The sequence below is a fragment of the Bos mutus genome, chromosome 2 (assembly GCF_027580195.1).
Source record: "Bos mutus isolate GX-2022 chromosome 2, NWIPB_WYAK_1.1, whole genome shotgun sequence".
Lineage (NCBI taxonomy): Eukaryota > Metazoa > Chordata > Mammalia > Artiodactyla > Bovidae > Bos > Bos mutus.
Window position 1 is genome coordinate 75,625,091 of NC_091618.1, and position 22,118 is coordinate 75,647,208.

Consider the following 22,118-nt stretch of genomic DNA (forward strand, 5'->3'; position numbering starts at 1 on the left):
CACAAAGTGACAGAAATCATCAGCACTGAAATTATCAACATGGTATTGCCTAGAATAGCAGGTCTGCACACCCAGGGCTCGGGGAAAGAACTGGTGGACTGGGTACATTACAACCTCAAAAGTATTGCCCTGCCACAGAGAGATCCTCATTGCAGCAAATGCAAATACCTGTTTCTCTGGGGAGGCACATGTCTCTTCCTAAATGCATGTTACTATACACATTTACTGCTCCTAGAAATGTACTAGATGTGCTTGAAAATGCATTCCAGGGACTAATTAAGTGACATGTTGGAGTTTGATCAGATTTGAGGAAAGAGAGAAAGACCTCACCTTCTTTCTCTTGTGGAAATTAAAAGATTTCTCGGGATGTGAGTTGCCTTTATGGTGATTCCAAAGCTAGGAAAGGGGCAAATATAACAGTGATAAGCTTCTTTTTTCAGGCTCTTATTAAATATTTAAGTAAAGAGAAAAGGAGGAAACTATTTTTTTCCCATTGACACAAAATGTGATTACTTGCTGTCTTTGTGGAAAGATCGATGATCAGCCTAATGGATGAGGCCAGCCAGTGTGTTTATAGTTAGGATGCAAAAAGAAAAGCGAGAAACGTCAATGGGTAGCGCTTTTATCTGTCCATTTCTTGAAATTTTCTCATAAAACTAATTCATTAATTAAAAGATTTGGCATATTACAAGCTAATGTTGGAAGTTATTGTTGTTTAGCTGCTAGGTCATGTCTGACTCTGCGACCTCATAGACTGTAGCCCACCAGACTTTTCTGTCCTTGCAATTTTCCAGGCCAGAATACTGGAGTGGGTTGCCATGCTTCCTCTTCCAGAGGATCTTCTTGACCCAGGGACCAAACCCACACATCCTATATCTCCTACATTGGAGGATTCTTCACCACTGTGCCACCAGGGATGCCCTTGGAAGCTTTACCCAGCCAGTATATTTCAGGGATTGTAGGGGCAGAATTTCCACAGACAGTTCAGTGCTGCTGTTTTTTAATTAACTTCACTTTTACCCCTGTATCACATTTTTCTTTTTCATTCTGTAAGTAAAAACCAAAACTGAGGACAGTATTTAGAAAGCAAATATATATTTAGGATGCTTTTGCAAGTTATTTTTTTAAATGTCTTTTTCTTCTGAGCGTATACTTAGGTTGTGAGCTGAAGAATTGGAAACATGAAAAATCCTAGTTTATTAAAATCCTGGATTTGGGGCTATTCTTTTAGATGAAACTCTGCCTAACTTGAAAGTATTAATATTGAGTTAGATATATAGGCTTTGAGACATAATAATTATAATGATACCAATCATTTATTACATGTATATTGTTACTTGGAATCACATTTTATTATTGATCCTCAGAAAAACTCTACAAGTCAGCACTTTAATTATCTGTTCCTGTAGGTGGGGAACTGAGACTTAGGCAGTTGAGGTAACTCATCCAAGTTGACATTGCTGTAAGAGATGGATTGCAGGTTTCAAGAAGGGCCAACTGATGTAGAGTAGAATCCACTTTCTTAACCACTAAGTTATTTTTTTTTTCTCGTATTTCACAATTTCACACTGCTTGTGTCTCAAGGTGTACAGATTGACCTGTTTCTGTGTGGATGGTGGCCTGGGATCTTGGAGTAATCGACCCCTTTGTCTTTTCTGCCCGCAGGCCCCTGGGGAAGGTGTACAGGAAATTGTGGGCCAGGCGGAAGCCAGAGTCGTGCCCTGTGGTGTTTCCACTCTGAGGGGTGGACGAGCCACCTGTCTAACTGTGATGAGCACAACAGACCTCCGAAGGAAAGAAGCTGCTTCCGAGTCTGTGACTGGCACAGAGACCTCTTCCAGTGGGAGGTTTCCGACTGGCACCACTGTGTACTCGCTCCTCCTGCCCTGGGCCCCGCCAGGCCTCGGGCTGCAGCGTGTGTGACCGCCCAGCACGGGTTGCAGCATCGGACGGTGCACTGTGTTCAGAAGCTGAACAGAACCATGGTTGTGAATGAGATATGTGAACACTTTGCCCCTCAGCCCCCCACGGAACAAGCGTGCCTCATCCCTTGCCCACGGGATTGTGTGGTGTCTGAGTTCTCGCCGTGGTCTACGTGTAGCAATGGGTGTGGGAAGCAGTTACAGCACAGAACTCGCTCAGCTATTGCCCTCCCTCTCTATGGAGGGTCACAGTGCCCTAACTTGACTGAGTCAAGAGCCTGTGATGCTCCCATTTCTTGTCCTCTTGGGGCAGAGGAATATACGTTTAGCCTTAAAGTTGGACCATGGAGTAAATGTAGACTGCCTCCTCTCAAAGAACTTAACCTAAGTGGAAGAACCGTTCTGGATTTTAGCTCTGAGTCGAAGGAGTTGGTCACTTTCAGACATCACAGTTACAAGGCGCATCACCATTCCAAGTCCTGGGACATAGAGATAGGTTTTCAAACCCGCCAGGTTTGGTGTACAAGGAGTGATGGAAGAAATGCTGTGTTAAGGTAGGAGGTCTGTGGTGTTTATATCATGGTTCACCTAAATATTTTACAGTGTAATTTTATAAAAAATTTCTTCATGGTTTTCTACAATGGGAAAATTGTAATCAGGTTTGGGATTTGAGTTTTTAAAAGTTGCTCTAGAAAAGCTTTCAGTGTCAAGTATAAACATTTTTTAGTCTAGACCAGAAGTACACTGAACTCCAGAGTAATTAATAGTGTGACTGTATAGGACAAGTCATCCATTTTCACATTTTATCAATATATCAGTCAGCTAAAAATATAGATCTTGTACCCTAAGTCCTCATCAAGAGATGACCGGATAAAGAAGGTGTGACAGTAGACTACAGCTCAGCCATAAAAAAGAATGAAATTCTGGCATTTGTAGCAACATGGATGGTCTCAGAGGGCAATATACGAAGTGAGATAAGTCAGAGAAAGACAAATATGGTATGATAGCATTTGTATGTGGAACCTAAAAAAATACAACAAACTAGGGAATAAAACAAAAAAGAAGCAGACTCATATTTGGAAGACAAACGAGTGAGGTTACCAGTGGGGAAAGGGAAAAGGCTAGGGTAATATAGTACTGGGGGAAAAAGGGTTATTATGGGATTACATGAAATCATATGTGTAAAATTTTAAAAATTGTAAAGCACTATTGAATTTAAAGACTCTTTCCTTCCATAAAAATGTTTTTTTTGTTATTACAGTAATAAAAATACTAAGTGATTTATTATAATGACAAAATTTAAATTATTCTCAAATTTAGGATATAAGCTATATAAATATTTTTCATTTAAACTGATTTTTGTTTGTTTACTTTGTTTTGAGGAGTAAGCAGATTCTCTTATTTCTGGGTTGTAGATATTTTATAGTAGTAATAATACCAATAAGGTAATCCAAGAATGTTTTCTTTGGCATTGATTTGATGGAAACATTATCTTGCACAGCAATAATTAGAAAGACAGATTTTAGAGGGAATGGACTAAAACTTGTAAAAGCAATAGTTTAGGCTACAAAATTATTTGTAATTGTTTACTTTACACTGTATTATAGTGTCGTGACATAAACCATAAAAGTGTATTAAAAGTAGTATCTGTTTACTTTTCCCTCAGAAGTTCTTAAGTGTAATCCCTGGTATATTGCTAAATTTCTTCCAAATTAAGATGGCTTTCAATAGTTGGAATTATCAACAATGAAACACTCATGGATGGAATTAATCATTATCATCAGTTGCTCATTTCTGAGGATCCACAGCTGGCACAAAGGACTATCTCAGAACAAAGTAGTGTGATGATTGTTTTTTTATTTTTTCTCCCATTCTGCTTTACAAATATTTTGTCTTTGATGCTTCATTCTGATTTATGCCATATAACTTGGCAAGTCCATTGAAGAGTGATTTTCTGCCTTTTATTCCCTGCTTCTGTGAAACAAAAGATTAAGCAGATGATTGGGGTGATTATTGTCTCAGTATGTATGTGGGATCTGTACAAACATTGTTTGTTAATATTCTCTACTGGAATATTACACAGAATGTTTTCGGCCTATAGCTGGCTTTTTTTTTTAAACTAAAAAATGTTGGCTTTTTTCTGTTTTTAAATTAATTTCTGTTTAAATTCATAGACTTTATTTTTTAGAGTGATTTTGGGTTTACAGAAAATTTGAATAGCAAATCTAGAGCTCCTATGTATCTCCTCATCATTCCCTCTCCACACATATACTGTTTCATACACACACCTTGCATTAGTGTAGTTGTTTGGTACATTTGAATACAACGGATGAACCGATACTGATACATTACTGAAACTCATAGTTTACATTAGAGTTCACTCTTTGTGCTGCACGTTCTGTGAACTTGGACAAATGTATAATGGCATGTATCCAGCAGTACTATATAATACACAAAAGTTTAACTACTCTAAGAATCTTCTCTACTGTCTCTACTAATTCCACCTTTCCTCTCCCTAAACCCTTGGCAACCAGTGATCATTTTACTATCACCTGCAAGTTTCAGCAATTATAAATAAAGTTGCTGTAAACATTAGGTGCCAATTTTTATGTGAATATAATTTTCAGCTGATTTGCTTAAATACCAGTGGGCACTGTTCTTGCTATGATGATGAATTTATGTTTAGTTTTGTAAGAAACTGCCAAAATCTCTTAAAAAGTGACTGAGTCATGAAAGCACCTTTTGCTTCACACCCTAGCCAACATTTGATGTTATTAGTGTTTTAGATTTTAGCTATTTTAATAAGTGTGTAGTAGTATCTTGTTGTCTTAATTTGCAGTCACTTCATATCATATGATGTTTAGCATCTTTTCACATGCTTACTTTCCATCTGTTTTTCTCCTTTGGTGAGGTGTCTATTCAGATCTCTTGTCTGTTTTATTTTTCTTATTGTTGTGAGTTTAGAGTTCTTTGTATATTTTGGATACCAGCCCTTATCAGATACATGTTTTGAAAGTAGTTTCTTCTAGTTTTTGATCTGTCTTTTCATTTTCTTAACAGTGTCTTTCACAGAAAAGTTATTCTTTATCTTAATGAATTCCAGTTTATCAATATTTCTTCCATGGGTTGTTCTTTGGCATTATATCTGAGAAAACATTACCAAACCCAAAGTCAACTAGATTTTCTTCTATGTTATCTTCCAGGAGTGTTACAGTTCTGCATTTTACTCTATTTTGAGTCAATTTTTATGAAAGTCTTGTGTTCTGTATCTGGATTTTTCTACTTATGGATGTTCAGTTGTCCTAGCACCATTTGTTAAAAAGACTGACTTTTCTTCATTGAACTGCCATTCCTTCTTTATTGAAGATCAGTTGACTATATTTGTGTGGATGTGTTTCTGGGCCCTGTATCATTATTCCATTCTTGTATTTTATCTATTCTTTCCCGATAGCACACTGTCTTAAATGCTAATCTTTATAGTAAGTCTTTTTTTTTTTTTTACATAGTAAGTCTTCAAGTTGAATGTCAGTTCTCTGAATTTGTTTATATTTAATTATTGTGTTGACTTTTTGGAATTCTCGCTTTTCCATATAAACTTTAGAATCAGTTTGTATTTACAAAACAATTTGCTAGGATTTTTATTGGAAATGCTTGTAATGTTATATCAACTTGGGAGGAACTAACATCTTGATAATATTGCATTTAGTCATGTACATGGAATGTTTCTCCATATATTTAAAACTTCTTTGATTTCTTTAATCAGTTTTGTACTTTTCCTCATATAGATCTTATATATACAGTTAGACTGGTACTTTAGTATTTTATATATTATTGGTTCTAATGTAAATGTATTGTGTTTTTACTTTCAAATTCTAATTATTCATTGCTTTTATATAATAAAGCAGTTGACTTTTTATATTAACCTTATATCCTGCACCTTGTTATAATGTATTTGTTCCAGGAGGGTTTTTTTCCATTTTTGTTATTATTGCCATTGTTGATCCTTTGGAGTTATCTATGTAGACAGGTGTATAATTTTCAAAAAAGACAGTTTTATATCTTTCTTTCCAATGTGACATATTTTATTTGATTTTTTTGCTTATTGCATTATCTAGGACCTCCAGTATGTTCTCAAATAGGAGTAGTGAGAAGGGACATTCTTACCTTACTCCTAATCTTAGTACAGCATCTGGTTTCTCACCATTAAGTGTGATGCTAACTACAGGTTTTTTGTTGATATTCTTTAGCAAGGTGAAAAACTCTTCCTATATTCCAAGTTTGCTGAGAATTTTTAATCATACATAAGTGTTGGGTTTTGTCAAGTACCTTTTGTGCATATACAGGTATAATTATATGATTTTTTTTTTTTACTTAGTCTGTTGATAGGATAGATTACATTGATTGATTGTCATATGTCAAACCTATATTGTATACCCAGAATAAATCATACTTGGCTATGATGTATTAGTATTTTTATATGTTGTTGGGTATTATTTGCTACTATTGTATTGAGAATTTTTGCATATATGTTCATGAGAAATATTAGTCTTCTTTTTTTATAATGTTATTGTCTAGTTTTGGTAATAGGATAGTGCTGGCCTCATACAATGAATTGAGAAATCATGTCCTCTGCTTTGAGAAGTAAGTTGTCAAGAATTGATAGTATTTTTTTTCCTTCTGGGGTCACAAAGATCCCATGACTGAGCAACTAACACTTTCTTTACATTTTTGGTAGAATTCAACCCATCTGGGCCTGATGCTTTCTGCTTTGGTAGGTTATTAGTTATTGATTAAGTTTCTTTAATATATATATAGATCTATTCAGATTATAGATTTCTTCTTGTGTGAGTTTTAGCAGATTGTGTGTTTTAAGGACTTGGTCCATTCACCTAAGTTAGGAAATTTGGGGGTATAAGCTTGTTCATAGTATTGTTTTATTATCCTCCCGTAGCCATGGGGAATTTCAGTGGTAGTCAGAACCTCTCTCTCTTTCACTCACTCACTCTCTCCTCCTTCTGTTCTTCCTTTGCTCTTAGTTAACCCATCTAGAGGTTTATGAATTGTATTGACTTCTTCAAAGGAACGGCTTTTGGTTTCAGTTATGTTCACTATTGATTTTCAGTTTCTCATTATGTTGATTTCAACTCTAATTTTCAGTATTTTCATTCTGCTTATTTGAATTTAATTTAATTTTCTAATATTCTAAGGTAGGAGTTTAGTTTATTGATTTTAGATAATTCTTCTTTTCTAATATGTGAATTCAGTGCTGTAAATTTCCCTCTAAGTGCTGCTTTTACTGCATTCCACAAATTTTAAAAAGCTCTATTTTCATTTTTATTTAGTTCAAAATAATGTTTAATTTCTTTTTAGATTTCTTCTTTGCTCATGTATTATTTAGAGATGTTCTATTTAATCCTCAAGTATTTGAGTGTTCCACAACCATCTTTCTGTTTTTGATTTGTAGTTTAAGTGCATTGTGTCATGAGGGCATACTTTGTATGATTTCTTTTTGATTTGTTAATGTTGTGTTTTATGGCCCAGAAATATGGTTTGTTTTGGGGAATGCTCTTTATAAGCTTGAGAAGAATGTGCATTCTGCTATTGTTAGATGAAATATTCTATAGAAATGTCAATCATATTCAATTGATTGGTGATGCTGTTCAGTTCTGCTGTGGTCTTACTAATTATCTGCTTACTGTATCTGTATGTTACTGACTCCTGGAGTCAGCAATTCTGGGAGTTGGTGATGGACAGGAAGGCCTGGTGTGGTGCAATTCGTGGGGTCGCAAAGAGTCAGACACGACTGAGCGACTGAACTGAACTGAACTGATGTTACTGACAAGAGGGGTGTTGAAGTCTTCAACTATAATAACGGATTCATCGATCTTTCTTTGCCGTTCTATTAGTTTTTGTCTCATGTCTTTTGATGCTGTTGTTAGGTACATGCATAACAAGGATTTTTATGCCTTGTTGGAGAATTCACCCCATTAGAGTTTTGCAATGCCCCTCTTTATTCCTGATAATTTTCTGTGCTTTCAAATCTGCTTTCTCTGGAATTAATATACTATTCCAGCTTCCTTTGATTACTATTAATATGATATTTTTTCTCTATGACTTTACTATTTAATCTGTCTGTATCTTTTTACTTAAAATAAGTTTCTTATAGGCAACATATAGTTGTATTTATTTATCTACTCTGAGAGTCTCAGTCCTTTAATTGCTATATTTATATCATTGATATTTAAAATGATTATTGTTATAATTGGATTAATAGCTACCACATTCATTGTTGTTTTCTGTTCACTGCTGCTGTTGTTCTTTGTTCTGCTTTTTTTGTTTTCCCATTTCTCTATTTTTAATTAATATTTTATAATATGCCATGTCTCTTTTAGTATCAATTTATATTTTTTGAAATCTTTTTCAGTGGTCGCCCTATGGTTTGCCATGGAAATTTATAACTAATCCAAGTCACTTTCAAATAGCAGTATAACATGTCACATAGTGAAATGCATTATAGAGTATTCCCCATCCATTTTCCCCATCCCTTCAGATACTGTTGTCATTAATTTCACTTACCCATAACCTATAATCACCAAATACGTTGTTACAGTAATTTTGAACAAATTATCTTTTCTCAATTAAGAAGAAATAAAATATTTTATTTTATCTTCATTTATTCCAATAGTTCTTTATGTAGATCCAAGTTTCTGAGTATCAACAAAATCAGTAAACAAGATATAATAAGGAATAGAGGAGAGTTTTACTCAAGCCAAACTGAGGACCATAGCGTGGGAGACACAGATTTGAGAAATACTTGAATTGTATTCTACCAGACTACAAAATGGAGGAGATATGTATAAATGAAACCACAAAATCGCATAATTTATTTGTCAAGAATTGGGGTTGGAGCTGTCAAGAAGTGAGGGTGCTTGATAAGCAAGTTTTCGTAATTACCAGGGGGAAACTTGAGACTGCACCTGGCAGCTGCTAGCAGATATTTTTTTTTTAAATGGTGGGTGGTCTTAAGTTTGATATATTTCAGAAAACTCATGTTTTCATTGATGCAGGAACGTAGCTGAAAACACGTTCGTAATGGCCACCTGGCTCCAGCTTGGATGCCTGAGCCATAGTTACTTCATTTTTATTTTTAAAGTATGGTCATGAGCTATATTATTTTCATTTCTCCGAAAAGCTTCTTTTAACATTTCTTGCAAGGCAAGTCTCCTGGTGACACATTTCCTGAATTTTTGTTTGAGAAAGTCTTTATTTCTCAACTTTTGAAAGATAATTTCACTAGATATCAAATTTCGGTGGTGGTATTTTTCCTTTCAACACTTCACTCTCATTTTGCTGAAATGGTTTCTGAAAGAAATCTGATGTAGTATTATCCTTGTTCCTCTCTAGGCATTACTCCAACACCCCCATTTCCATACCCAGCTTCTTTCAAGAATTTTCTCTTTGTATTTGATTTTCTGCAATTTGAATATAGAATACCCATGTAGTATTGTTGGTTTTGTTTTGTTTTTGTTTGTCATATGCTATCTGTTCCCTGAGTATCCGGGTTATGTGGTTTGGTTGTTTGTCATTAATTTTTGGAAAAAGTATCACTGATAGTCACTTCAAATAATTTTTCTGTTCCTTTCTATTTTTTTTCCTTCTAGTATCCCCATTAAATGAATGTTACTCCATTTGTAATTGTCTTACAGTTCTTGGATATTCTGTCTTTTTCACTCTTCTGTTTTCTTTACATTTTAGTTTTTGGAGTTTCTATTGATGTTTTTCAAACTCAGTGATTCTTTCCTTACCTTTGTCCAGTTTATTGATGAGTCCATCAAAGGGCATTCTATGAAGAAGGGCATTTCTGTTTCAGTCTTTGATACCTATCAGTTCATTTTGATTCTTCCATTGAATTTACATCCCTATGCTTGTAATGCCCATCTTTGGTTGCACTTTGTCTATTTGTTTTACTTTAGAGACTTTAGCATATTAATCATAGTTGTCTTAAATTCCCATAGTTGTGATAATGCCAAAATTTCACTCTATCTGAGTCTGAATGGGGTGCTTCCTATGTCTTTTAGACTGTATTTTATATTTTAGTACACCTTTTGTTTCCTTTCTTTTGTGGAAAGCTAGACTTAATGTACTGAGTGTAAGGAATGGAGATAACTAGATTTTTAGTGTGAAGTTTTATACTTACCTAGCTAGGAGTTAGGTCGTGTTTGCTGATGCTCTAGGTGTTAAAGTCTAAAATTTTCCTCTGGTGTCCTTGTTTTTCCTCTTCCTTCTTTTTCTAGGGGAGATTCCTTAGATAAATCTCCCTAAATCTAGGACATGCAATTCTTTCTGTTTTAATCTCCTTTTATTATGCAAGAGACTTATTGATGATATGTCAGATTTTGAGGAGAGGAGGAGTGTTTTCTAGTCCTGTGATTATATCTCAATCTTTTGTTGAACTTGTATCCCGGCAACATGGTCTTCACAAACATTCCTCAATCCTTCTTCCAGAGGTAGAACAGGAAGGCTAGAGGGTAGAGTTGAGTGTTTTCCTTCCAATAGGCTAATTAGGCTTGGTAAAATCCCAGCTGGTTAGGCTTTGGTAAAATAGTTTCCTTTGAGGACAGGCTTTTAAAAAAAATTCTCTGGGTGTATTTCAAAATGGCTAGGATTCCCATTTCCTGCTGGGAGCATGAAGAGATTTTTATCTTCACTATGATAACCTGGTAGGACTTCTGGAAGTGAAACTTATGAAAATGTAGATAGAATATCTACTAGGACTCTCCCCAAGTGCCCCAGAGATTTTAACTGAAAAGCTTGTCCATACTCAACCACCAGAAATTTGTCAATTTCAGTTCAAGTTTTCCTACCCTGGTACTGACTCCAGTGGCAGTTTCTGCTTCTGGTCTCCTTTTCCAATAGTAATTTGTGGTACCCTGTATCTGTCTTTGTCTCTTCAATGTTTGGAGCTGTCATCTGCCCTGTGACTACAATTTTCTGATGGATCTAAGATTTTTAGTTTGTCCAGTCCTGTTGTGAGGACTGAAGTGATGCCTTCCAAGCTGTTTACATGCTGAAATGGGAGCCAGAAGTCACCCTGTTCTCTTTTGAGTGTGTGTGTGCTCTGTCAATCAGTCGTGTCCAACTCTTGTGGCCCCAGGGACTGTAACCCACCAGGCTCCTGTGCCCATGAAGTTTTCCAGTCAAGAATACTAGAGTGGGGTGCCATTTCCTACTCCAGGGGATCTTCCTGATCCTGGGATCAAACCATATCTCTTGTATCTCCTGCATTGGCAGGCAAATTCTTTACCAATAGTGCCACCTGGGAAGCCCTCTCTTTTGAGTACTATGCAGTGTATCAGACTGAAGCAACCTTTTTAAAACCATTATTCCATGAAATTGATTGTATTCATTCCATTTAGTCATTGAAGCATTATAAATTGACTCACAGACTAGGGAAATATGGTGTTACTTGACTTACTAGGAAAATACAGAGTTCAGTGGGGACATTTCTGTTTTCTCTCTCTCTGTAATCAACAGAAATATCCTGGAGAGCTGTGTGGTTGAGTTATTGACAATATTGTCTTATTTGTATCAAAGGTGTATCAATCCTGATCCACAGGATTTTTGCCAAAAAGGCTCAAATCTATTTCTAAAAAGCATACATTTTTCTTTCTGTGGGTCTGGTTCATTTAAGAAAATATCATCATTTAAATGTGACGGTTGACCTCTGGGATGAACTTTGTTTCCCTTAATAGGTACAAGTTTTCCTTAAGTACAGATACCTTTCACTCTTTTGTTCCACCTTTAGATGAGTTTTATTTTGGTGTTCTCTGTGATACTGTTGGGACAAATGTCATTTTGCTTCCCCTGTTTTGATTATGGCAATGTCTGGTTGTCCTGGCATTTAGAATAGGAGGACCTCATCTTTACTTCCATAATGCATGCTCCTGCTTGTGCCTTGCTGGAATGTCATTTTCTTCATCTAGGACAACACAGAGCTTTAAGTAATGTCCTTTAGTAGCTCTCTCATTGATTTCTTTAACTTTTGATAATCACATCAAGCAATTTTCTCTTCAAAGTTACGTGTGCAATGTGATAGGCAGTTGTATTACTCATGGTGCCACTCTGCTCCCTCCTCATTGATTTGCCTCTTGGGTTTAAAGATCTTTTGTTTTTAACTGTCTCATTATATATCCTGTTTTGCCTTTTAGTTTGACAGGACTTTCTCTGAGGTTTCATTATTACATTTTAAAATAGCTGTCCTATAGCCTGTTAGCCATTCCTTTTCTCAAATATCAATGATACTGTTATTGAGCTTTTTATAAAGCCTTGACTTAATGAAATGAAGTTGTTTTCTCTATTGAGTTTTTTTTTTAATGATTCACTTTGTTTCTTTTACTTTATTTTTTTTAAGTAGAAGGATATCTGAGTTAGGAATTTTGATCTGTAGACTAGACAATCTGTTCATATGAATAGGAAAATGATTCTTATGTATTGCTTGGATGAATAAAATTCAGATGAATGAATTTTACTTTTATTTTAATATAGAGGGAAATTTGGCATGGATAAGCTGTGATCATTTGATTTTTGTTAAACATGCCTTAATTTCTCTGACCACTGTGGTCGAATAAATAGTTTGATTTCTCCTGAAAAGAGTTTCTGAAGGATAATAAATTTTAAGACTATAAAGGAAACATCATTTCTAAAGCTCAAATATTATTGTTGCTGTGTTTGTTTGCATTTTATCTCCACCACAAAAGTAGGTTTGGAAAGAAATTTTCTATTTTTATAGTCCCCCAAACATAAAAAATGCAGACCCAAAACGAAAGAGTTATTTTCATACTTTATTCTTTGAAACCAGTAGAGAATGTTTTGGTGGTAGGAATGAAAATGGAAGAAGAGTGAGAAAAGAATAAATTTTGTTTGTTGTTTTTTCCAATTTTAAGTTTTAGATTTTAGTTTTCCCCTCTGCATCTTTATTGATTTAATTTTTTAAATGGTGTATCATATATCTAAAGCCAAATGTATACATAAAGTTAAATTCAAAGAAATGATACTCCATTCAACTTACTTTCATCCTGTCTTCTACTTCTTGTAGATAATATACTTTCTTGTTTTCCAGCTTTTGCTCCTTGTATTTCTTTATGTTTTCTCTTCTTTCTTTCACAAAAGAAAGCATACTATCTACTGTCTTTGGATTTTTTTTACTTACTATTATTTACTGGAAATTGTTCCACATCAGTTACTGAGTTATTGAGTTATTCAGGGTCTTCTTCCTTTTTTGACATTTGCTTAGAATTTTGTTGACTCCCTAAACCACTTATTTGAACAAATTTTTATGCTTGGCCTCTTGGTAGATTCCAGTATATTTTAATTACAAATAATTATTTGGTAGGTAAACTCTGGATCATGTACTTTGATACTGTTGAAGGTATATCTTTAGGATAAATTCCTACAGGGTGATAGCTGGGTGAAAGGATTAATGTATACAAATTTTGTTAGGTTTTGCCAAATTTCCCTTCCTGGAAGTGATGCCATCTTAAATTCCCATCAACAAATTTACAAAGAGAGTGTTTTGTCAAGCTTTTGGAATTTTTGCCAATCTGAAATATGAAAAATGATATCATAATTGTATTTCTCTTAATATGTGTGAATTTGAACATTTGCCCATATATTCAGGGACCGCATTTCTAGTTCATTTTGCAAATTGTCTATCTTTTGTTTGCCTGCATTTCTATAGGAAGTTTTGTCCAAGGTGTCATTTCCAAGTCTTTGTATCAATAGTTAAGGATATTAGCACTGAATCTGGGATATGTGTTTTCACATTGTCTTTTAGTTGTCAATTTGTGTTTCAACTTTGCTTATGATATTTTTTATGTAAAAGTTTAAAATTTTTTCTAAGTAGTCATATTGGTCTCTATGTATAATTTATAGCATTTGAAGTTTAGTTATGGCCTTTTCCACATCCAGTTTGAATGTATTGATGGTTTCAAGGTGCTACTAATATTTATGCCAGAGCAAATGGGTAATGTGGGATTTTTCCAGGCCATCTGGTTATTATGTCACCCTACATATGATGCATTTTGTGCATAGACCCTAGATAACCTCTTGTCAGTGGGTCCTATGTGTGTGTAAAGCTACTCTTTATTTATAAGAGCAAAATATAAGAAAGAATGTCAAAAGGGAATACCATAACTAAAACTTACAATACAGGACACTAAACAGCAAAGAAAAGAAGTAAACTAGATTTCTCTGTATATCGAGATTCATGGATATCCAGGATATAAATGTAAGGTGTGAATACAAGATTCTAGAATGTTATGGATAAATATATTTTTTATATAATAGTAACTGATAGTTATAATTAAATATAGTCCCAAGTTACAATAGTGGTTCCTTCTGGTACTTGGAAAAGGGAGTCCTGGTTATGGTTTAAGGGGAATTAAACTATTATATTAACATCTTATTTCTTTGAGAATAATTTGAAGCAAGTATGACAGTTGTTAAAATCAATGGATCTAGATTGGAGTGAGGTAAATGTATATTTTAAGAAACATTATTCTTTATATTTTCAGTGACTCTTTTTCTCAAAATAAAGATAAAATAATACCTCAAAAGTGTATCCATGGTTTTGATAAATTACAGTGAGTGGTGTCGGATTCGTGATCTCTGAAGAAGATTTAACTTCAGGACCAGGGACCAGGCTTGATCACTCAAGAACTTTTGTATAGCAGAGTTTTACTAAAGTATAAAAAGGGACAGAGAAAGCTTCTGACATAGACATCAGAAGGGGAATGGAGAATGCCCCCAATCCCTAGACTTAGCAAGGGAATTATATACTTTTTAATTGGTTATTACAATAAATCAAAAGAATGTCTCAAGGTTGTAAAAATCTTACTAGACCTACTCCCATAAGATAACAGGATTAATCAGAAGGTTTTCAGGAAGGAGAAATATGTCCTCAAACAGGATACATTACTGCTATATAATCTTTACTAAGGAATGTAGGAAAAAAAGTTTGTCCTTTCCTCCTCCTTGAGAATTCCAGACCCCTTTCTCCTCCTTGGGGACCCTGGACTTCTTATCAACCTGCCTAGGACTTCACTCTCTCTTTCCCCCTTTTATTTTAGGAGAATTATGTTGCCAAGGGAAAGCGGTGTCATCTTTGTTCCATAACTACTTCCTGCTATTGAGGGGCATCATCCCTAAATTGTTGAGGCAACATATTCTCCTGATCCTCATATTGAGGGTCTCTGATCAATGGGCCCCCTGTAATAGTTGGAGGAGGCTGTGGTACTCATAGGAACCTGGACAACTATTTGTAACTTAAAAGCTTTCAGACAGTTAGAAACAAACCCTGTTTTAGTTGCTGATTTAAGGCAAAATAATCGTTAAACCAAGTTAAAACCTAATCAAAATTAAAGTCACATTATGTCCATAGTTGAGGTACAATATGTTATACCAGTTCATCTTAGGATTGTTAGATGTCATCAGATCAAGAAGAGGTGTCACATACAATTGTTGTTGGTGAAGGTATTTGCACAGTTGAAGAAACTCCTTGCCTTGAAGTGGAGAAACCCACCATGGGAAATCTTCAGTTAATGAGGAGGTTGAAAAGCTGAAAGCTGAGTCACATAGTTAGTTCTAAGGCTTTAGGATCTATGACAATATCTGTGTGCAAAAACAGTCTGTCATAGAGACAGACCCTTCTTCTTAAGGGTGCTTTAATGAGAGCTTTTGAGACCTCATTAAACCTATGGGTAAAATATTAAACAAACTGTCTTGTGTTTTCTGAGTTAACTTTCACAGATGCCTCTGAATAATGTCATTAGCCTTTTTAACTTTAAAAAGGCTATGGCCACACCCTTTAGTTACAGTAGCTTTAAAGACAGAGCATTGTTGCTCTGAACTTTAGAGTTTAATGACTTCTCAATCATGAGAAGTCAGTACAGTAAGATTTTGCCTATTAGTAAACTTATGAGCTTTCAGTTCAGTTCAGTTCAGTCTTTGCGACCCCATGAATCGCAGCATGCCAGGCCTCCCTGTCCATCACCAACTCTCAGAGTTCACTCAGACTCACGTCCATCGAGTCAGTGATGCCATCCAGCCATCTCATCCTCTGGCGTCCCCTTCTCCTCCTGCCCCCAATCCTTCCCAGCATCAGAGTCTTTCCCAATGAGTCAACTCTTCACATGAGGTGGCCAAAGTACTGGAGTTTCAGCTTTAGCATCATTCCTTCTAAAGAAATCCCAGGGCTGATCTCCTTCAGAATGGACTGGCTGGATCTCCTTGCAGTCCAAGGGACTCTCAAGAGTCTTCTCCAACACCACAGTTCAAAAGCATCAATTCTTCAGTGCTCAGCTTTCTTCACAGTCCAACTCTCACATCCATACATGACCACAGGAAAAACCATAGCCTTGACTAGACGGACCTTTGTTGGCTTTAGGCATTAGCAAAACAATAGTAGCAGTTACCCTTCAGAAATGTGGCCATAGCCTTTTTTCAGTAAGGAACTAAATTTTGATCCTGTGGGCAAGCTCAAAGCGGGAGCCTGCAAAAGAGCAGTTTGAAGGGTCTTAAAAACCTTTTAAGTCTCTTGGGACCAAACCAGCTTGTCAGTTTGGGCCTGCTGATTCTGTTATAAGTTTATAGAAAGGCCAGGCAAGTTCTGCATAACGCTGAATCTAAATGCAACAATAGCCTGTAATGTCCAAGGATCCTCTCAGTTGTTTTAAAGTCATAGGTGGAGGGTGATTTAGTATAGGTTTAGCTCTAGAAAGTATCCTTCAAATCAATGATTGAAAAATATTTGGCTCATTTAGGAATTTCAGACAGTAAAGTATAAGGATTAGACACGTATTATTTGTATGTCTTGAACAAGTCTTCATTTATCATTTGACTTTTCTTACACCTAAAATAGGAATGTTGCCTGGACTAAACCCTTCCTTAACCTTGGACATTAATGAATACTGCTTTTAATGTGGAAATAAGTGAGGGTCTGTGAGCTTGATAATGACAGGAACAACATTTTGTGCTTGACCCATAGTTTTTACATCAGCCCACACTCTAGTATTTACATTTTGTTCAGTTAAAAAGACTGGGTTCCATATTCATGAAAACAGAGGCCTCGACCTTCTTGAGTATATCCCTCTTCAGAAAGGGTGAGGGAGACGGATACAATCAGAAACTCCTGTGAAAATAGCACAGAGTCTCAGTTGCAGCTTAAAGGATGACTGAAATAATAACGTTTGGCTTGTCCTGACAGTCCCATTACAGTAGGGGATTGGGAGAAAAGCAGTCCAGGGGCTTCAGTGAGCACAGAGAAAGTTGCCCTAGTGTCCAGAAGAAAATCAACTGATTGGACCCCCACAGTTATTAATACCCAGGGTTCCTCAGACGTTATTAGGATGGGAGCTTGTGTGGGGATGCCCAGGCATCTTCAGTCCTGATTGTCCTGAGAGTCCAACCCCTGGGGCCTACGCCTCTGGGGGCAGACTCTCCTCCAGTGTGGTCCTTTACTGACCGGACATGGAGCCGGGGTGACTTAGATGCCTGAGGGCAGTCCCGCTTGAGATGCCCCTCCTTTCCACAGTAATAGCAAGTTGGTCTCTTTTCACCTGGGTCCCTCTGGGCATTTTTCCTCAGCCTGTTTCATAGCGGTTTTCATAGCCATCACTAGAGCCTGGGCCTTTTCTTTGGTTCTTTTCTGCTGTCATTTTTCCTCCTTATATTCTTTACTGTAATATACTGAGTCAGCGGCAACAGTTTTTCTAAAAGACGGATTTGGTCCAAATGCCTGTTTTGGTAGCTTACAGCAGATAGCTGGAGTCAACTGAGTGAAAAATCTATCTTTAAGGTTATTTCTCCCTCTGAACTTTTGGAATCTATGTCAGTAAACTTGTGGTGGGCCTCCCACAGTCTAACTAGGAATTTACCAGGAGTTTCGTTCTCTCCCTGTCTATGTTAGCCAACTTAGCATAGTTTAAAGTCTTAGCATGTGTTTGCTTGGGTCCTACAAGAATACATCCAGCAAAGTGGCTCTGTTATGGGAACTGTTTGGCTCCCAGTAGGAAGGAGAGCTATTTTGTGTTTCCTCTTTCCCCTTGTCTCATGAGAAGTCGGCATCTGTCTCAAGACATACATTACATTTCTCCAAGTAAGCTCATAAAGTAAAGTTAGTCCCATAAAGGCTTCTGTGTACTTTTCGGATCCTCTCGATAGTCTTGACTACAATTGGGACTGTTTGAATTTTTACCAAGACTGAGGGAACCCCTTCTGGAAGGGTGCCCTGATTCTTAGCCTATTCAGTTGGGAGCCTCAGATACAGGGGCAAAATAAGAGAATAGGAGGGAGCTGAAGGTTTCATATCCAAATCTGTACACTTAGGACATAAGTCTGGCATGTCTCACAGAGAGATAAAGAGCTACACATATGGCGCTTCTGCCCATTTCTCTTGTTTTGTACAGAACTGATCTAATTGTAAGACAGTATTATAATTGAGATTCTTTAACTGGCCAGCATTCATGTATTCCAAGGATACTGATCACAGAAAAGGATCAGATTGTCTATTTAAATTCTGGGGAATCAAACTCGTCCCGGTTTTTTTTAACACATTTTAAAGAAGTGGTTCTGGAACTGTTAGCTCCCATCAGTGAGAGAGAAAACAGTGGCATCCACAGCTGTGGCTTCTTTCCACCAGAGGTGTCCCTCCCTGTTCTAGATGAGAGCGTTCAGTTCAGTTCATCTCAGTCACTCAGTGCTGTCCAACTCTTTGCAACCCCATGGACTGCAGTACGCCAGATGGGGATATAGACACATTTTACACCGAAGCTTTCCTTCCCTGGTTGGACTTAGTCTGTCCTTTACTAATGCAGGTGCTGTACTCATCTCTCCCAGCTCTGCCACCAAGGTGGGGTGGAGATGCACCAGGGGTAGACCTGATGTCATCCCAGACTGATTTAGTTCCATACCACCAAGACCTTTGTTTGATTTGCCCTTTTCTCTGATGCCACCCAGGGTGGACCAAGGCAGATTTTGGAATGTTTTCCAAGCTAGTACTTCTAGGGGAATCATCTATCTTACATGTGCCTGTGCACATTCCTGAGTACAGTCCTGACCTCAGTAGAATGGTGAGTCATGAAGGGATGAACAACTAAGATGTCCCTTCTGAGTGTCACCACACCAGTGTAGCAAAAGCGGTGGTGGAGGGTTGGCCAGCCAGGAAAAAGTGATATTTGTCCTCAAGCTACTAGGGCCAATCTTTCCAGTTCATTCCCACAGATTTCACAAAATGAACATCTAGAGAGTTGAGACAAAAGCCACCAGAGAGCCTCCTCTAGTCCACTAAGAGCTAGCACTACCTCAGGAAGAAGCTCATTGCACTTCCAATCTGACTGTATCCTGCAATTCCCAATCTGTGTCTTCAAATACATTATGGTCACCACCTGTGCTTCTATCCACGTAGATTAGAGGCAAAACCATGACAAAGACTCACTTTCAGGTCGCTGGCCCCCGAGGCAGCCAGCCAAGAGAGTGATCTCTAGCCTGAGACATTCCTGGAGCTAGAGCTCTGCCTCAATCCCAAACGTGCTCTTGTAATGTTTGGCTCCTAGCAAGGCAAGGCACTTCCATACATGGGGGTCTAAATAAAAGTACATATTAACACCATGGATCACAAGTCCCTTGAAAGCCTATGATCTGACAGATTAGGTTAGTTGTTCTAATTCCCCATGCAATTATGAAATGGTCAAAGAAACCAGGAAAAGTTGACCGAGAAAGGAAAGTTTGGTCCACATGCTTCGCCCATTTCTGGCCGCTCCCCTCACAGGGACCTTGGGGTCTCTTGGCATTGGTAGGTCGGTATAAACCCCCACCAAGTAGCCCCTTTCTGGGGCTGCCTTCGGTCATTATGAGGCATTGTGAAACTGCAGAGCAAGGCTCATCTCTTTCTTCAAACAGGGCATGTCATTCATTCACATAAACACACCTTAGAGTTAGTAAGTGAACTGAAAGTTGCTCAGTTGTGTCTGACTCTTTGTGACCCCATGGACTACAGTCCATGGAATTCTCTAGGCCAGAATACTGGAGTGGGCAGTCTTTCCCTTCTCTAGGGAATTTTCCCAACCCAGGGATCAAACCCAGGTCTCCCACATTGCAGGTAGATTTTTTACCAGCTGAGCCAACAGGGAAGCCCTGATGGAGTTAGTAAAGTAAAGCAGAAAATGTGTTTACTGAGAAAGTAGAGTATAGAGCTCTGAGTGTTCTTACCTTGTTCTGAAGATCCTGGATGAGCCCCCAGGATGACAGCTTACGGTGAATTGTGTTCGATTCGTGATCTCCCAAGAAGATTTAGCTTCAGGACCAGGCTTGATCACTCAAGAGCTTTTGTATAGCAGAGTTTTATTAAAGTATAAACAGGGGCAGAGAAAGCTTCTGCCATAGACATCAGAAGGGGATGGAGTGTGCCCCCAATCCCTAGTCTTAGCAAGGGAATTATATACTTTTTAATTGGTTATTACAATAAATCAAAAGAATGTCTCAAGGTTGTAAAGATCTTACTAGACCCACTCCCATAATAAACATTTTAAGATAACAGGGTTAATCAGAAGGTTTTCAGGAAGGAGAAACATGTCCTCAAGCAGGATACATTATTCTTATATAATCCTTACTAAGGAATGTAGAAAGAAACATTTGTCCTTTCCTCCTCCTTGAGAATTCCAGAGCCCTGTCTCCTCCTTGAGAGCCCCAGACCCCTTTTTCCTCCTCGGGGATCCCGGACTTCTTATTAACCTGCCTAGAATTGACTCTTTCAGTTTCTCCTAGTGTGTGACTAATTTTGTTTTTATATTTGAATCTTTGATCAATTTACACTGGGTTCTTATATATGGTATAGGAAATGGATCTTATTTAGTCTTTTCCCCAAAGTCTTTCCAGTGTTCCAGTGCTATTTATTTTATAAAAAAGTGTCTCCTTTTGACCCTATAATTGAGATACCATCTTTATTATGTATTATATTTTTATACATAGTTGGGTCTCTTACTGGGCTTCTATTCTATTTGTCTATCTATTTATGAGCTGGTGCTGCTGCTGCTAAGTCGCTTCAGTCGTGTCTGACTCTGTGTGACCCCATAGGCAGCAGCCCACCAGGCTCCCCTGTCCCTGGGATTCTCCAGGCAAGAACACTGGTCTGGCGTTACTTTAATTAGAGGGTCTTTGCTAACATAATATCTCACTGGGTAGTCATTTCTCATAACTATTCTTTGTTTGTATTTCTTGGCTTATTTGAAAGATAATCATTCCTTATAAAATTTGTGATCAATTTGTCTAGCTCAATAAAGTTAGCTCACTGGAATTTTTATTGTGATTACATTGAATTTATAAATTAACATATAACTAACATTTTTAATAATACAGATTCCTTTATTTTTATATTGAGATATATTTTATGTATAACATTATGTTACACATAGGTATTCAATATAATGATTCAATATCTTTGTATATTTCAAAATAGTCACAATAGTTTTAGTTAACATCCATCACCATACATAATTATAAAAGTATTTTTTCTTCTAATGGGAAGTTTTAAGAACTATTCTCTTAACAACTTTCAAATACTGAATACACTGTTATTACTAACTATAGTAACCATGCTGTACAAAACTGGATGTTTGTACCTTCCTTTACCCATCTCTCCCCTCATTCATGTCCTATCTCTTCAACCACCAATTTGTTCTCTGTATCGATGAATTTGGTGTTTTGTTGTAGATTCCACATGAGATCATATGTTATTTGTCTTTCTCTGCCTGACTTATTTCACTTTAGCATATTGCCTTCAAGGACCTTCTGTATTGCTGCAAATGGCAAGATTTCATTATTCATTTTTATGACTGAATAATATCCCATTATATGTATAACATTATATTATATATAGAATATGTAATATATATGGAAGTATATACATACACAGGCTTCCTTGGTGGCTCAGAAAGTAAAAAATATCTCCTTCAATGTGGGAGACCCAGGTTCGATCCCTGGGTCAGGAAGATCCCCTGGAGAAGGGAATGGCAAAATACTCCCTAGAGAATTTCAAGGACCGAGAAGCCTAGCAGGCTGCAGTCCATGGGGTTTCAAAGAGTTGGATATGATTGAGCGGCTAACACTTTCACTTTCACCTTAATATATCACACAGGTTTAGAA

At 37.0% G+C, this 22,118-nt stretch overlaps 1 protein-coding gene across 1 annotated transcript in view; it reads left to right on the top strand.

Moving 5' to 3' along the window:
- The window catches only part of THSD7B (thrombospondin type 1 domain containing 7B), a 926,619-nt gene that overhangs the window by 202,133 nt on the left and 702,368 nt on the right, over nt 1-22,118 (top strand). Inside the window, exon 2 of the mRNA XM_070380583.1 lies at nt 1,666-2,476. Coding sequence (XP_070236684.1) covers nt 1,666-2,476 — 811 coding nt within the window. The remainder of the gene's footprint in view (nt 1-1,665; nt 2,477-22,118) is intronic.